The sequence below is a fragment of the Anarhichas minor genome, unplaced genomic scaffold (genome assembly GCF_050575085.1).
Source record: "Anarhichas minor isolate MPS153535 unplaced genomic scaffold, ASM5057508v1 ptg000025l, whole genome shotgun sequence".
NCBI lineage: Eukaryota > Metazoa > Chordata > Actinopteri > Perciformes > Anarhichadidae > Anarhichas > Anarhichas minor.
Window position 1 is genome coordinate 10,411,900 of NW_027466471.1, and position 17,739 is coordinate 10,429,638.

General features: G+C 42.5%; 1 protein-coding gene across 1 annotated transcript; it reads left to right on the forward strand.

Annotated features, from left to right (window-relative positions):
- The first annotated feature begins 1,502 nt into the window (after window positions 1-1,502).
- Window positions 1,503-17,273, forward strand: LOC142957287 (guanine nucleotide-binding protein G(q) subunit alpha). The gene is made up of 7 exons (XM_076098987.1): window positions 1,503-2,612; window positions 10,260-10,444; window positions 12,672-12,826; window positions 12,953-13,081; window positions 13,407-13,536; window positions 14,327-14,480; window positions 14,704-17,273. Exons 1-7 carry the CDS (start codon window positions 2,477-2,479, stop codon window positions 14,892-14,894), a joined length of 1,080 nt encoding a protein of 359 aa, XP_075955102.1. The 5' UTR covers window positions 1,503-2,476; the 3' UTR covers window positions 14,895-17,273.
- The last annotated feature ends 466 nt before the right edge of the window (window positions 17,274-17,739 follow it).

The window sequence follows — 17,739 nt, forward strand, 5'->3', positions numbered from 1 at the left end:
ACATAAATGTAGCATAATAAATCAATATCTACAATAAAAAAAGTGTGTATATTTACATGCAAGAGATTTGTATTTATGTAATCCCAGCCAATCTTTTCAGGTACACCCACACAATAAACAATGATCTTATTGTGTATATGTTACAAATATTGTGCGAAACCATGAGTAACACCAAGACTGTCCTGGCTCTTTCAGGCTCTAACAAACACCTGAGACAGCTGTCCTAGTAATAAAAACCTCATAACATAGAAACTACAATGGAGTGTATCATTTAAAAAAAAAATTCTCCAACACCTTTAGAAATCTGGCTAAAATAATAGTGAAATACTAGTTTTGCTTGGGTTAGGGTTACACAATAATATTAAGTCAACTTTACTTGCAAATGTGTCTTTTTTTCATGCAAAAGAAGAGTTGTTTTTACAAATACTTGTCTTGCTTGATCTATATAATAATATGGTGCAGAAAGCTGTCATAGTTCTTTAAGTAGATCAAGCAGGATATTTTTTATCAGTGAAGTTTTCAGGCAATCTTTGAACACAAGCCTTTCAACCAAAACCGACCTATAAAGCAGCTCAGCACTCATGCAGCCATAGCTCTAGACCTTAATCTGAATGGGATCCAAATGAGAAATTCAGTACGTTGCTTGGGACCCAGGCTCATTACTGCTCCCATTAGATCTGAGAAGTCCACTGTAGGCTCAAGACCCAGAGCCCCCAGACCCAAAACAAAACAGCTCACACAATAAAGTGTCGACTTATAACATGACTCGACTCACACCTTTCAATACTGACTATGATAGCCAAATGTTTGGTTGTGGAAAAGGCAGACGTAAAAAGCACACTGATTCACCGATAACACTAATGGCTCAGGCGAGAACAGAGGGGATGATCATAATGGAACAACTGTGGATACATGATATGGCCTCCAACATCCATCTATCCATCCATCCACTTATCATTTCATCAGTCTGTAAGTGTGTGGGCCTATTGTTAGAATAATGTGACTAACAAACTGCTGTGTAACTCTCCGGTTTGTTTAAAGGCGTATGGCACAGATGATCTAACAACTACACAGGGTGGATACAATGCAAAGGACACCTGTACGACACAATGGAATCCAACCGCTATACAAATGTATGGAACGTATAACATTAGGATCTATATCTTGAGGTCAATATCAATCCAAAACAATACCACCACAAAACAATGTCAATATATTCACATTTGCTGGACTGCATAGGCCTACAGGTGCTACTGTTTCCACTGCTTTGGTCATCATGCCATCATCACATCATCACATGTAGCCCAGACTATTGGGACTGTGACGACTCTTCCCAAGTCAGCACTAAACCTGACGTTAAGTGTCTATTACGCCCACGCCCACAGAGGTCTGTGTTCAGCTCCTCCATTCATGCACATGTTCTATTCCACAGGTTGGAGTATAAATACGTCTGTGGCGTTTGTTTGACGTGACACCCCCCCCTCCCCTCCTTGTCGATGGAAGACCGACGTCACCCCTGCCAGCGGAGGAGTGGATGGCCTCTGTAATACAAATACATGAAGAGAATTGAGGAAAAGGAGAAGATTGGCCGAGGGGAGAAGCAACAACGCGGCGCCTGTTCCTTTTCTTCTCACTCCCGCAGACGAGCCGTGGACGCGAACGCCTTTTAAGACGAACGGGAATATATATTCGGCTGCGACATCGACAGCTCCGGCTGAAATGCCATGTTATGTGTGGCTTTCTTGGCTTTTCTGAGCAGACAGAGAGAGAGATAACTGTACTGTATCCCAGCCTAGCGGATTGGAGTGAAAGTCCGCCATATTCCGCTTTACCACGCCCGGGAGTCGAGCCATTGGGAAATAAACGGACAGCTTTATTCATGGCTTTACCACGTTGCCATCACCCGCGGACGATAACGTGAACACAGGTGGGGGGGGTAGGGAGGGGGGGGGATTTGTTGCTTGACAAATAACAACACTGAAGGACTTTGAAGGGAGTGTGGCCGGACACGAATGGCAATGCTTGACGAGATCACACAGAGCAGTGCGGAAGATGCGTCTTAAAAGGATCTGTTGATTATATTGAGAAGGAAAAGCAGATTACACCAATTAGGATCGCACGGATATTCAACCCAAACCGCTTTGGACACTATTTTGAAGCTGTCAGGAAGGAAAGCGGACCGAAACTGGGGAGAGGAGGAAGGGGCGGGGGTGGGGGGGGGGGGGGGGGGGGTGGTCAATCATTTCTCCAAATATCTTCATTTTCCTTTCCACCACAACCCGTGCGCTGTTCGGGCTCATTATTAAAAGGCGTCCACGCGTTAATTCACTATAAGTGAGGCCTGTATGAAGACGTTATTTGGCATTCTCTGCTTTTTATTTTCTTCTTCTCACCCCGACGAATCTGAAATCTGAATGAATCAGTAAGAGAGAAGAGAGAAGTGTGCGTTTAAAAAAAAAAAAAAAAAGGAGCGAGAATGACCCTGGAATCCATAATGGCGTGTTGCCTCAGCGAGGAGGCGAAAGAAGCCAGACGGATCAACGACGAGATCGAGAGGCAGCTCCGCCGGGATAAGAGGGACGCCCGCCGGGAACTGAAACTGTTGCTTCTCGGTAAGCTCGCCGGGGAGGGAGAGGGACTGGGGCTGAGAGATGCACAGCCCAAATTCCTCACACCATAAATACCTTTGTATTTGCGGGGTTGGGGGTTGGGGGGGGGGGGGGGAGTAATAATGGGGCTTCCCACCTGAGTGAAGTTGGGGAGTGGATGGTTGAAATACCTCGCTGTTGTGAGTCGAGTGCACAGATTGGCAGGTTTAGCGGAGGGAGGAGATGCTGCCCCAGCCAGGCCTGTAGGGCTCCCAGTGTTACAACCGCCTGATTTGAATAACTGCGACCGGTTAGTGTCGAGGAAACTAAACGCTCACCAGTCACCATGGGGCCTCACCTCTTACCTCTCCAACGCATCCACCGACTGGCCTGACAGCAACCTGTGCAGGCAGACCCGGAGGGCCCATCCAGGTGGTGAGCTCGTGAGTGTGTCATACATCGGCTGGGCCAAAGTCTAGCGTTTTATTGGGAGCAATCAAAGCAGTATTGCAGCGCAACACCGAACCCTGGCAGTGATTTTATCACAGGTGTCAGTCTGTGGAGGTTGGAAGCATGTCGTCCTATCACGTATAGAGGCTGGTGTGGTGGTATGCTTATACATCCACCTTTTTATATACATTTGAATCATCAGTGACTTGAAATAGACTCCTAATCACAACATAACCAGTCACCTGGGCATTGTTACAGTGTGGGGCTGCGATACGGGGCGGTTGGTAATCCTGTCGAGAAGTATTTGTCATACTGGAAAATTTGAGGAAAACAAGTCATCTACTCACCATCACTCGTTAGATTGGCAAAAGTAAAGCCCATTAGTTGTGATGAGCGTGGTCGTGGAGAGCAGTGCCAGAACCCGTTCTTCCTGATCCAGCTCCCTCCTCTCTCAGTGCCTTAGACAATGCATAGAGGAGAAGTGTGGGAGCAGGCCGGGACTTAGGATCACGTCATCCAGACTATACTTTCTGAAGAAGGTTTTCGTCTGTTTGGGGATGTTTTAAGAGAGGTTGAAGGAGAAAGGTGTCTCCTTTGCCACCCTGTTAGTACAAAATGATGAAATTAATCTCCCTTAACAGGATTTGAAGGGGCTGACTGCCCCCCCCCCCCCCCTTATTAACGGGACAAATAATTGTGTTGTTGTTGTTTTCCTCTAATCTCTTTTAATACCCAACAATTCGCCTATTATGCAAACGCAGAAACAGCCGCTGACCCAAACCAAAGAGTGATGATGTGTAAGTCTGAGGACCTAACTGTACTCCTCATGAGTGTGATGTGAGGTATTTATTCAATGGTTAGTCACTAGTCTTGTGATTTGATGGCCTAAACCAAATGAACGATTGTGATTGATATTCAATATGTATTTTTTTTGTGTAGTAGCTGCTTGTCAGTGAGGTCCCAATCGATACAGTGTTATATTTCAGTGGTTTAGTAGCGTGCCTCTAATGACAGGAAGCTTACAATTAACGTCTCTGGGCATTGAGCTGCAGGGAATATACGATCCATTAAGTAGCAGCGTAAAAAGGTTCCAGTAATGGTGAACCATTTGTGTGACCTCACCAACGCGCTCGTGGCTGAGCTCACGAAACAATTATGGCTCAATCGACCTCATTAAATACGAGCTTATGCAGTGCTCTGAATTCACATTTGTGTTTTCACACACACACACACTCCGCCGCTCCTTCTACTAGTTAACCAGAGGAAGTTGTGCATGCTCCATATGGCTCCATATGGCTCCATTAGCTATCCGTGTTTTGTGGGTTTTCAAGCTCACTAATTGCTCAACGTCCTGTGGGATCTAGCGCAAAACTCGCCGTCAAGTTTAGAACTTTCTCAATTCTTCAAAATGTCCAACGCTTGTTTTTTTTTGTTTTTTACAAATCATCGTGGCTTTTTTCACTTATAGTCTTTCAAACACACAGATTGCTTTAAATCCACAGAGACCGGCTACATTGAAGCCCACACACCACAACAAATGAGCAAGTTAAAGAACATTGCAAGCGTTTTTAATCCATCCTCCTTGTGCATCTAATAGCCATTAAGGCGTTGTAAAATAATAATGGAGATGTTCTGAAATTGTCGCTCATTTAACCTGGGCAGATGACCAAGAATTCAAAACTAGGAACAGAGTGGAAGCAGCAGATAGTGTAATGCTTAGGAGCTGTCTGGCACACGTACACGTACGCACACACACACACACACACACACACACAAAGCCAGCTAATGAGTCAGAGACACTAAAGGATTCACTGAGATAGGTGACTCAGGAAAATTCCAGCTAAAATCGATGTCCGAATAAGGCGGGGCATCTCAGCAAGAACCAGCTGCTGAAATTGATCTCTTCCAGCATGAACATAAACGCATTCATTGTAAATTAAATCACTGTTATAATCCATTAGAACTGCTCGGACCTCTCAGTGTTTACAAGGAAAGAAAACACAGCTCAGTCTTTTTTATTCCCACCTGTTTGTGCTCAAAACGTCATGTTAAGGCACAAGGCATACAGCTTTTCCACACGATGTACTGTGCCAACGAATAACATTGATAATGTATCATTACTGTTGTTATTATTTGTGCCACCTGTGCTTTACTTAAAACGTTTAAATCATTTGGGAACAATAAGGCTAAAAGTTAACAAGAATTATTCCCAAAGCAGAAGAAACATGCTAGCTAAGATATAGTTGATTAAGTTAAGTGTACCTCAACAGCAGCCAGATCAGATCATAGCTGGTCCCAACACACAAAGTTACATTTTGTCAGAGTAAAGTGGAGCATAATAATAACATCAAGATCTGGACAACATCTTTGATTTTGACACATTTCTGTCCGAGTAATGAGACTGCTGCGGCGACAGACAATTAATCTGAGACCCTCCCGCGCGACACGACACGCCAGCAGGAGTCGAGTAGGTGTCGTCTGCATGTTTAGAATCGTCTTTAGGGCGGAAGTCGGCACAAGTGAACTCTCTTGTTGTCCAATCAAGGCTCATCGAGTGAGCCGCTCCTCTTCTGGAGGAGGAGTGGGCAATGCTTAGAGGGCACTTGACTAGTTGTTGAGATAAAGAAGAGCACTTCTCCTTCACTTGCCAAACCTTGTATACATGTGCAGGCGGGGGGGGGCATTTCGTTTAAAACAATGTTTATTTGGTCGGCAAGACATTATGAGGGGAACGATGGTCAGTTAGACATACCAGTAGAATGAGATTGTTTTCTGTTTCTCTTTGGTTTTTTTTGCTGAGAGTGAACTTGTCCTCTTTAGGCATGACATTAGGTCTGGAGACATGAAGGTGGAAGAAGGCTCCGTTGCATTAGCTGAGATTCCAAACATGTGCAGTCATGGGAAGTTCAAGATGAATGGAGAGGAGAGGACAGCAGCAGCTTAGCCTAGGAATGGCGACATAGCGGCTGGAGACCAGAATGAAATAGAGAATTCGTTTTTTGTTGTTTTATTGTTGCACATTAGCTACAAATTGCGTATATTTAGCTGCTGACCATCCTCCAGATGTATGATTTAAGAGGGGTTTTCTATCTTCCATGCTGCCAACCTTTCAGTTGGTTTTGTATAAAAGGACTTTCTGTAGATATAATGAATCATATCAAATATTGTGTCATCTTTATCGAGTTAAGTTCAGCTCATCTTATCGTTGTTACAAGAGACGTTATTGGAGCTCGTTTTGGTGAGCAATAGGAGATAAAGGCTGCTCTGACATCTAAAACTAGCTGTGATAACTATGATCAACCACTAAAGTCCCTTGATCCTGAAAGAGCACATGCACAGCGCAGGGTCTCCTAGGATGGAGGCTTATTATTATTTATTCAAAGGTATATTCTCAAAGTGAACTGAGATATTGTTTTATGCCCACGGAGGCCAAACCTGTTTAAATACCTTTGAACCTGTTTAACTACCTCTACTGTCACCTGTACTGAAGTAAGAAGGATTTTAGTCAATTAGTCCATCGATAGAAAATCAACCTTTTTTGGTTATCGTTGCCTTGGTCTCTCGTAAAGTTTAATGTAAGTTTCTCACCATTTTCTGACATGTTATAGTCAAAATGATTAATCAAGTAAATAACCTGCTTAGATTAATATAAATGGAAACGTATCTATAGTTCGTGCCCTTAATTTGTATTAGTCTGACACAACATGTTTACAGTCCGAAGGGTTAACATGGATAATTATCAGGCTCGTCTCCGTCTGCTAAATTGATTAAAAACTGCTCAATTACAAAAGTGGCACAGCCCAGCTCCGATCCTCAAGAGACCGTTGGACCTAGTTTCTGATGCCTGGCCCCCTTTACACACTCACACACGCTCACAGAACATAAAGTGAACAAAGTAGCTTTGTTGCCGAAACCTAGTAAAGTCGTTTTGTACGGTTTTTGCTATGTTTTGTTCGTTAACAGTTTAAAACTGCGACCATTTCGTCCGGAAGAAAATGGTTTTCCATCAAAACATAGTTGAGGGTGCACTTTAGCTGTATGGGGAAATCATTTTACAGGACACAGGGGGCACAGTTGGATAACTTTAAATCATTTCAGCACTACAACACATTTAAACTGCACGTTTTGACTCTCAAATCTTTTGCAAATCGTCTCTCAAAAAACGTTTGCAAAAGTGTCGATCTACTCAATCACCGTCAGCTGCTTTTATCGGACAAATGAAAGCTGTTGGTTCCTTTTCAAGGCTACGACTCAACAAAGTCCACCGCAACGTTTAACGAGCTTTTAATAAACACATGGTTGTAATTGTGAGAGGAAGCACTAAAGACGTCATATGATTCTTGTATGAATGCAGCCAAGTTAACAGTGCAGCTATACAAAGTGCAGAATTAAGGAGGAAAACTTACAATAGGATACACTTCCACTATAGCGGGTCAAAGTACATAGTAACGCAGTTAAATTCTGAACCTAGTATCTGTATTTTCAACAGTATAATCTGGGTCTTGCATGGCATTGACATGATATAAACGGCATCTTTTTCACACTTATGATTGTGTGTGTTTTTTTTAATCAAATTCATGTTTTGTCTTGAGATTTTCTCTCACGGGAGTGAGTTTCTTTGAGAAATTGAAAACCAAAACATGCTCCTCAGAGTCGAGAACAGAGTCGTCAACTTTCAATTTATGAAAGTGCAAAAACTCAAAATCATGTTCATGTCATTAAGATGGAGAGGAGCAAAATGAGTTGTTGGTAGCGTAATGTTCCGGCTTAATATCTACTATTCATCTAATTCATAATCAGGACCAAGCCGTGTGTGACCCCTTAAATGTTAGAAGAGGAAGCAGGTCCATGTATGTTGACAAAGGGTAAATCTGAGTAATACTGTGTTTTCTAGATCTGGATACTACCGACTGTAGTTAAAGACTAAAACATATGTGAAAGTGAACGTGGTACTATGGCCTCCCTCTGCTCTGTGTTCTCTCCTTGAGGCGATGCTTCGCTCTCAGTGGTGAATTCATTTCCTCTTCTTCACTCACGCATTTTTATTGTGATGATCAAGCATCGTATCGGCTGTTCTTGCATCCTTTGGTTTAATAAGTCAGCTGCAGGCGTCTCTGTGCAGAGCCAACAATGGTGCCGTGGTGTCTTGAGGCCAACGGAAAACATCCTTTCTGATTGGAGGAAGCTTCAATATGTGCTATGTTTGTTCTACCATCTGAAGTTTGGACAGCGTAGGTTGTGAATAGTTGGCCTCTCACAGTCAAGTTTGAAATGTCCAGAGTGTTACACGAGTGATTGAATGCACCGCACACAGACACAGAGCAGCCTGCCGTCTTTTTTTGTCCCTCCTTTGCTGCTACTGAGTTGGACTATGTTGACGAGTCCTGGGGCCAATCAGACACACTCACCTCAGACGTAATGTCGAGCCATTCATGCCGACCTCAGACACGGGGTTGATCCTGGGTCACTGCATTGGTTTGAAAGGTGACTCAGCAGCCTCCAATGGCCAGCCCACACTCATCCTCATACACTCATACGTCTCTTCTTCTTTCTCAATGTCTCGTTGGTGCTATAGAGAAGATTCATCCATCTATGGATGAATCCATGAGCCACTCGCATTCCTCTTCTTGTGTGAGGGCATCAGGTTTGAAGAGCCACGAGGAGATCGGAACTGTGCCACAGAAGAGCAACCCAGATCCTTTGTGCCATTCAAACCCAGAACCCACTGGCATTTAATTTAATTATTTTTTTTTGATTACTCACTGTTCCACTTTGTCTGTTTGAAGAATAGAATGTGTCTATTTTTAAGGTGGATGCCGTGAGGCATTAACTCTGGTGCAACACTATTTGTGGCAACAACTACTACTTGTCATTGAGGTTAATGTAATAGTTAATTATAGGTGAACAGAGTGTGTGGTTATAGAGCAGCTGGTGACAAGTCTCACCCACCCTTTGGTGCTACAAGGTGAGTATTTTAAAGTGCACCAAAGGATAACGCAACGGTTACATTGTGATCAATGTCGTATATTTAGCAACAGCTTTTGTGTACATGGTAGCATTTCCTCTCTGCTTCATGCACCGTACAACATTCATTTGTATTTTTTAGGATTAAGTGCTTGGCTCTAGAGCACTTCAAGTGTAACTCTGCTAACTCCTGTGTTGTTATTCCTGCCTTTTCCTGCTCATTCCAGGCCTCTAAATTGGCAACCCTACAACAGTACTCTGGAGGTTATAGTATGTCAGTGTTTAGTCTTTAGCGTGGTTCTTGTTAAGTGCTTGGCCCGTGTTGTGGGCGTACAGTAGAGAGGCTTATTTGGCTAAAATAGAGTTTATATTATACAATATAAAGGAGTTCAACGCTTCCAGACTTTTGTAACAGAAACTTTAGGTCACACTGAAATGCAAAACACACATACGCTCCTTCCTGCCAAAGTTATTCAAGAGTTGGTGGTGAGGTAAAGTTAGACCTTTCAGGTGGTCTGCCAAGACTCTCAATGAACCAAAGAGAAATTACACCCCCCAGCTCCTCACACCCAAATAGTCCCTGTCACCACGGAGAGCAGAGAGATGTTGTTCTTGGTCTGCCACCAGACCAAGCAAACAGGCTGAGAGGGAAGCAGCCAGCACATAGCATTAGATGTGTGGCTGACTGAGGGAGGGAGTACATACTGTACGACTATGTGCATGTGCTGTACATCTGTGTGTATTAATGTGTGTGCAAATGTTTCTCACCAGACAGGATGTTGTGTTACGAAAAGCCAAGATTCAGCTATGTTCCCCCTCAGGAAACGTCCTCGCATTTACATTTTTAAATGTTTTAGAATTACTTTCTTTCCAAAATTAAGCCAAATCTACATTTTGACTTAACTTTAAAGCTCTTTAATTCACATTTCTATATTAACAATGGCTCAAATGACTGTGTAATGTAAAAAGGGTTGTTCAACGTGATGAACCCAGAGAGAATTATCACTCAACTCTAATTAACTAACTAAATACTATTTTTGTGATAATCCAACTTTTGTCATGTTGTGGCGGTTTCTGTTTTGCTCATAGAGGTCCAGGAAAGTCAAAAATGACTGGATGTCCTTTTAAGGAACGTGAACACTGACACAAGACATTACATGTTTTGTCTGGTTAAAAAAAAAAGAAATCCTGTGCAAACCTACAGAATAATCAAACTCAGTGTATTTCTTCCCTTTTCCCTTTTGTTTTTCTTTTCAGGCACTGGGGAAAGTGGAAAGAGCACATTCATCAAACAGATGAGGATTATCCACGGCACCGGTTACTCTGACGAGGACAAAAGGAGTTTCACCAAACTGGTCTATCAGAACATCTTCACAGCAATCCAGGCCATGGTCAGAGCCTCAGAGACGCTCAAGGTCCCCTACAAATATGAGCACAACAAGGTAAATGAGATGCTTTCACCCAAGCCATTTCAAATTCCTCAACTGAAATGACGACGCTAGAAAAGTGGCCGCAGCGTGCTTGTATATTTTTAGAGTGCCGTCTATCTTATTTGGAACAGCCATCCTTAATCGTTTCCGGTCCTTTATGACACTTCCTGTGTCCTTTAAAGCACTCCAGCCCTCCATCGCACCCTGTGTGTGTATTTGTGTTTGCCTGTGTGTGTTTCACTGCACTCAAATTCATGAGTGCATATACAGTAACACAAATGCACAAGAGAGAACTAGCCTAAGCTACTCATCATTACTTCAGCAGGTCATTTCTTTTTTTTTCCCACCTTTTTCACCCTGGTAGAGTAATCATAGCTTTGGGAGCTGATACAGTAACCTCTCGCTCGCAGTTTATTCCCTGTGAGAGTGACAAATGAGAAGCGGTGGAGCATCATTACCTCTTCAACCCTTTTTTATTTATTTTTATAAATCAGTTCATGTGAGGTGACAGCTGACCACGCTGCTTCCGCTCCATCCTGCCTGGCCACTGTCCAGTCAGACGTTGCTTGCTGAAAGGTTTGGCAGAGATTTGGTTACGAGGGGTTGATGAATTATTTAGTAGATTTCAGTGTGATATCCTGAAGTCGGAGCATAATCCTGGGATAAGTATCAGGACCCAGTCAGAGTTTTATTGATAATGCACTGGAAAAAGGGAGGATAAAAATATAGTATTCAAGGTGATATTTGATGTTGTGGAACTCACATTTTATCAGCATTGCCATATCTATAAACATAAATCAACAGGTAGACCAGTCGCCATTGGCTCCAATTCATTTCATAACAAAAGCTAGTTGGTCTTCAGTTTTAAGTATTTGGGGATGTATTTGTACCTTATCGGCAGATTGCCGATGTCGCCACGTGTTGGTTGCGTTTCTACGACTGTATATCTGACTTTATGTTGACAGTTTTACTAACAACTTTTAGTCGCAACACCTTTTATCTTTTCAACGTTGAGATTTTGTGAAAGAACACTGAGGTTGACACCGTCAACGGTGAGATTTTAAAATGACACAACAACTTGTATTGAACTTGAGCAGGCGCTTTCTGAATCTGGGCTGTTGTGGTGGATCACCATTGTCCATGTTAGTCGCTGCTTCCTGTCCCACATGTGCACACAAAGAATGAAACTGAATGTGCTGTTTCAGCTCAGCCATTTCAACATTGTTTTACCCACTTTGAACACAATACAAACCCAGAAAATCCCTCAAATATGATGAGTAAACAATTATACTTCTTCATTAAGAAAATGAAAAATGACAGTTTGTCCTACATCTCGCTATACAGATATTCCAGTTTACCACCGGCTCCTTCATACTTTATAATCCAGTATCTGGACTAAACAAATGGCTGCTGTGGGGTTAGTGTGCTTACACATATAGATTTTGTACGAGACATTCAGTACTGAGAATACTATACAATAATAGTATTGTGCCACGAACGTACGGCAAACAACAACGTTTATGATAAAATCAAAGTTATGTTCTACAGCAGAACCACTGAATGCCTTTCAACATCCCTCTGCTCTCATATACATACGGCTAAAATGGGAAGTACTGTACCTCTGACAAAGGCGTTCACCGACATCGCAAAGGAAGTGAAAATGGAACTTTTCTATCATTGTTACACTGTCGGTCTGGGCACTTATAGTAAATGTCATGATTTGACTTGTAGGCTAATCTTAAAACCCATGAAAGTAGCATCTATTGGATACCTGTTTTGTCTTCTATGTCACCTTACTTTTATTATATTCTGTTATGTTACTACTTATAGTTAGTGCAGTATGCAAAAGAGGAGCAGTTTCACATGCAGGTACATGTTGATCTCTTGTCATGGGACACAGGGGAGCTTAATTAGGGAAGTGGGGCAGCGAAACTTTCCCCTTAACAGCCCCGATGGGATTGAGCTTCAGATATTAGGTCCATGTGGAGCCTGTGGGTGTAAAGTCATTTCTGGATATAGAATACGTGAGTGAGTGAGAAAAGCAACCAGCGATAATTAGGACTGCATAACCTGTATGTTGATTGTCTTACATCATGGGGGGGGGGGGGGGGGTGCTCCTACAATCACAAGGTTGTCTCGTCGATCCTTTAAAGTTAAGTATTACTTTTTGTATGGTGTCGGTAAATAAGATGTGTCTCAGTAAATCATGGCAGTTATTCTCTCTGTTTCTTCACTCCAGGGCAACGCAAACGTCGTGAGAGAGGTGGACGTAGAAAAGGTCTGCATGTTTGAGAATCCTTATGTAGACGCAATCAAGAGCTTATGGAACGACCCGGGCATCCAGGAGTGCTACGATCGAAGGAGGGAATACCAACTCTCAGACTCCACTAAATAGTGAGTAGACTGGTATAGATTGAACTTGAGGCTTATAAGAAGTCTCAGGCAAAGGGGTTGTATTTTGGATGCTTTCTGTGATGACAAATACTCACCCTGGTCCCTTTCCCCGCTCTGTGACTGTAGTTACATGAACGCGTTGGACCGGATCTCAGAGCCAGCCTACCTTCCCACCCAGCAGGATGTGTTGAGGGTTCGAGTCCCCACCACGGGCATCATTGAGTATCCGTTTGACCTGCAGAGTGTCATATTCAGGTGAGGAAAGAAATATATTCAGGATCAGAAAACATAAATAACGTTTTGAACATAACACAGACTGTATATATATAGACGGACGACGCTTCTCCACCTCCACCTCTATCTGCAGCTACACGACACACCCACTTTACCACACGCCCCCTGAGATAACTTCAGGGATTAACGTACTTATTTTAACCCAAACACGATGCTTTCCTATTCTAACCAAGTCATTTATGTGCCTCAACAACTCAAAATGTGTCGAGAAGAGATTCACACAGATTTGCAAGCCTTTGGCTCATAGTGACTGTTTTCTCTCTCCTGGGGGCTGCTGCCGTGACAGGATGGTGGATGTCGGAGGTCAGAGGTCGGAGAGGAGGAAGTGGATCCACTGCTTTGAGAACGTCACATCCATCATGTTCCTGGTGGCGCTCAGCGAGTACGACCAAGCTTTGGTGGAATCGGACAATGAGGTGAATGATACAAACATGCGCACACAAAACACTAAGTGATTCAATTTCAAAGTTTTTGTGATGCTTAGTTTCACACGGTCAAACCAACTTCATCCACTCAAACGCTTTATTATTTCATGCGATGTCCAAGATGAAAAGCTATTCCTTATTTAAAACAATGGAAATCAGACTCTCCTCCTGCCTGGCCGCGCTCCACCTTTTCTTTTTCCCTTGGAAAGCATTTGTAAATGATCAGCCAGCTGATTTGAATACCGCCTCTGGCCGCATCTCCTCCTTAAGAGGATATAGCATGTGTGTCAGTCTGTTAAAGTGTATTAATGAGCAGGTGTGAGTTCATATGTGTGTTGTCTGTATTTGCTTCCTTTGTCACCTGCAAACTGCAGAAAGAGGCGAAGACTGACCAGCTGCATGTGCTCTGTCTTTTGATGTAATTAGATTCGTTTTTATAATTACACAGGAGATATTCTGTTCAGCACTCTCAACACACTGCAGTGTCAGCGATGTGATATCTAAGGCTTTGCTTTCACAACGGTTGTTTTGTTCAATTAAACACGGGAATCAAGTGCAAGGGAGAAATTAAACTCTCGAAGACGATATGGCCGCCTCTCTCTCAGTGTTACTGCTCTCCCTCTGGTGCGGTAAAACGTTTATTAAAATCGGTACTTAATGAGTGTGAAAAACTGTGGTTTAATTAAGTGATTAACTCTCTCTCTCTCTCTCTGAGTGTCTTTCTCCCCCTCGCTTTACCTCTCCTCACCCACACATTCACACACTCTCTCTCTCTGTGTAGAACCGAATGGAGGAGAGCAAAGCTCTGTTTAGGACAATTATCACATACCCCTGGTTCCAAAACTCCTCAGTCATTCTCTTCCTCAACAAGAAGGACCTGTTGGAGGAGAAGATCATGTACTCTCATCTAGTGGACTACTTCCCAGAGTATGACGGTGAGTAACAGCAGCGTCGAGTCAGCTCTGTCCAGCTCAGATAATATATTCAGCTCAATATATTGGGTTTTGTGTATTTCAAAATGATGCATCCCTGTAGATTAAAATGCATTAGCCTGCAAGAGAATCAAATCCTGTCAAAAGTATTCTGAACTTATTGGTCCTCACTGTGATGAAAGAAAGTGGCAAGTGCATTCACGGAGCATCGTCTTCCCCTCTCCAGGCCCCCAGAGGGACGCCCAAGCAGGCCGAGAGTTTATCCTCAAGATGTTCGTGGACCTGAATCCAGACAGCGATAAGATCATCTACTCTCACTTCACCTGCGCCACTGACACAGAGAATATCCGCTTTGTCTTTGCCGCCGTCAAAGACACCATCCTGCAGCTCAACCTAAAGGAGTACAACCTGGTGTAGAGCGGAGCGGGGCTGCCAACAGGAGGCCCTCAGCACACACTGACGCAATCTGTGAAAAGATAGATCATATACACACATACACACATACACACACACACACGTGAAAAGATAATCAGAGGGAGAAAAAAACCCCGAATGGTTGCATAATACTAATTTATTTGCTATTTGTTGATCTCTTGGTCCTCAAGGGGTGAGCAAAGTAAATGTTATCTTGCTATTTAAGGAGTTGTTGAAATAAGAGGGGGGGGGGACGCTGTTGAATATGTACAGCAACAATGCTCTTTGAGGCTTTGCGCATTGTGAAGTTTTGGTTTTCTTGTTTAGCTTTGTGACAGAAAGAAAGAAACTACTTTGAGCACTTGAGTTTAGTCAGTCAGTGGGATACATCAGAGCTGGAACCAATGCAATGTGCTCCCTGCCGCCTGCCTTTTCATGAACAAGAAGAAAAAACAAGTTTTCGTACCCTTTTTTTTTTTTACCCTCCCTTCTTAACTGCCGGTTCATTCTGAAGCTCCGTCCTGGGTGTTGACCTGTCGGCTCAACAGGAGATGATGTAACAGATCTCTAATTGACAGCTGTCATTTTCATTTAAAGGACTGATTGGCAAGTCTCTGGTTAAATAGGTATAAACTGTGATATTTTTTTTTTATTATTTCATATTGATTGACTTAAATCATTATTGTTATTATTATTATTATTGCATTGACTTTGGTACCATCCGATGAGTAGGTCATGGAAGCACATTCTCTACATTTCTACAGAGTCTTAACAGGCACACGAGTTCTCCAGCAGCTTCGACCATGAAGTTGAGAAGTTTGAGAGGAACTGGCTCTTGAAATGCTTTCTGAGCTTTGAGCGAGCATGTGAGGAGGCGCCTCTGCTCTGTCATGACGTCGCTGGCTGCTTTACACAGACTGAAGGGAGTTGAGGAGGGGACAGTTTATGAGACCATGTTGTCAAACGGTGATGTTCAACTGTGCCACATTAACGCTTTTCATTACGGTGATGTGTATATTTATTGCCGATGCCAAAACAACCCAAGCACCGTACTCCACTTTGAGCTGTTTGCTGCTTCAATGAAACGAAAAGTGTTGCAAAAGAGCAGGGCTAATGAATGAAGACTTTACTGACTGACTTATTGATCAGCTCCTGCAAGTATTCAACCAAGTGAATGGTATGGTACCCCCCCCCCCCCCCCCCCAGTTGTCTTGACTGTTGTAGTTCAATGGCTGTGGAGAATAAATTTGGCTAATTCCTGTGTAAAAGGCCACAGTGTTGATGTTCAGTTTGTACCAGAGTAAGCCCTTCTTCTTTCTGATTGGCACCTCTCTTTGCACCTCGATTTGCAATTGCCTCATTCCATGTTCCATGTTACTTTAAGTATTTTTTTGCAACAATTCCCTAAAACATAAGCCTGTAATTTACATTTATTGAGGCATAGTGCAATTATAAATGCTATAATCACTGTACATACATCTCTCTCTCTATATATATATATATATATATATGGCAGAATCTTTGTTGGCTTTGTAATCATTACTTTTCTGGCAGATTGAATGTGCGTTATTGGAAATATGTATCGATGTAATTGTATTGTATGTCTAATGGCTAATTCATTTTTTGGAAGAAAAAAAAAATGTTATTTACATGTTTGTTTTTGTTTGCTTTTTTTTTTTTTAAGAGGAGAATGTAAGTTTTGTTTCTCAGCAACGAAACATTGTTCAGCGTCAGAACGACATAAAGAGGAATATCATTATCCAGAAACACATTAGTCGGTATGCCAGTACTTATAGTAGCCAGTTTGTTAAATTGACTTTTTATATGGAAGCACTGCAGACTGAATCCAATCTACAGGGCTAATTGTAATAGTTTAGTGTTTAACTGGCTTCAGGAACAGAGCACTCGTCATATAGGTGTAATCACATCACTCATTGATGCTTATTCTTTAATATTTAACTTAATCACACTGCGTCTCAATAAATATTTATTAACTTTGAGATTTCTTAGTGTACTGCAGCCCTTGTGATCCTGAGCACTCCCCACCCCACCACCTTAATACGCTTTATTTAACAAGCACAGCTAGAACAGGTGGATAGCAGGCAGGTTAAGTGTTGCTTTGGCTCAGATTTTGTATAAAAAAAAAATCTTAAGGATGTATTTATCTGATTGTTTGTGCTATTAGATGAGAATGCCATCACCCTCAACACCGCCCCAATAGAAACTCAGTATTGTAGTCTGTCAGAGTCAGCGTGTCCACAAAAGAAGACTCAACCATTTGGCCTAATTAGGATGGTGCATTCACAGGTGCTTTTATATTTCTGTTTTTCTTTCTTTGTTTCAATCTTGAATGCCACCATTTCATTAAAATGTACAGTATTATTTTAGACTTTATTTATGAAATGACAACATTACACAGAAAAAAACACAACAGTTCACATGTACATATTGCCTTATTGAATAAGCCGTGCCTCTGAAGTGACGCTAGTGCAGCCCATAATGTCCTATTGTGCAGCTGGAGGAGTGTTTGTTCTGGCTTGGTGGTCTCTCTTTGTTATTCTGTGCTATAAGAAGCCCTGAAGTGTAGCTAATATATAACAGCATTACAGGACATTATAAGAACATCACGAGTGAATTGAAATCTGAACATACCTTCTATTGATTTCACGATATGGTCGCATCAGATTCATGTCTTAAAATTCACGTCATAGTGCGTTGTCATGCATTAAACAGCCTGATGTGACTACGATGAAACCACATAGCATCAGGATGTGTACGTGCCACGATCTGGACTCTAATCCTCCACCAGCCACCTGTGGAGTGTTTGGCTGTACCAGCCACTTTGGCA

What these genes read in the sequence shown, in the direction of transcription:
- LOC142957287 (XM_076098987.1), top strand. Translation starts at nt 2,477, where the DNA reads ATGACCCTGGAATCCATAATGGCGTGTTGCCTCAGCGAGGAGGCGAAA. An exon ending in CTGCAGAGTGTCATATTCAG is followed by an intron (nt 13,082 to 13,406) that starts GTGAGGAAAGAA and finishes CTGCCGTGACAG; the next exon opens with GATGGTGGATGTCGGAGGTC. An exon ending in TGGTGGAATCGGACAATGAG is followed by an intron (nt 13,537 to 14,326) that starts GTGAATGATACA and finishes CTCTCTGTGTAG; the next exon opens with AACCGAATGGAGGAGAGCAA.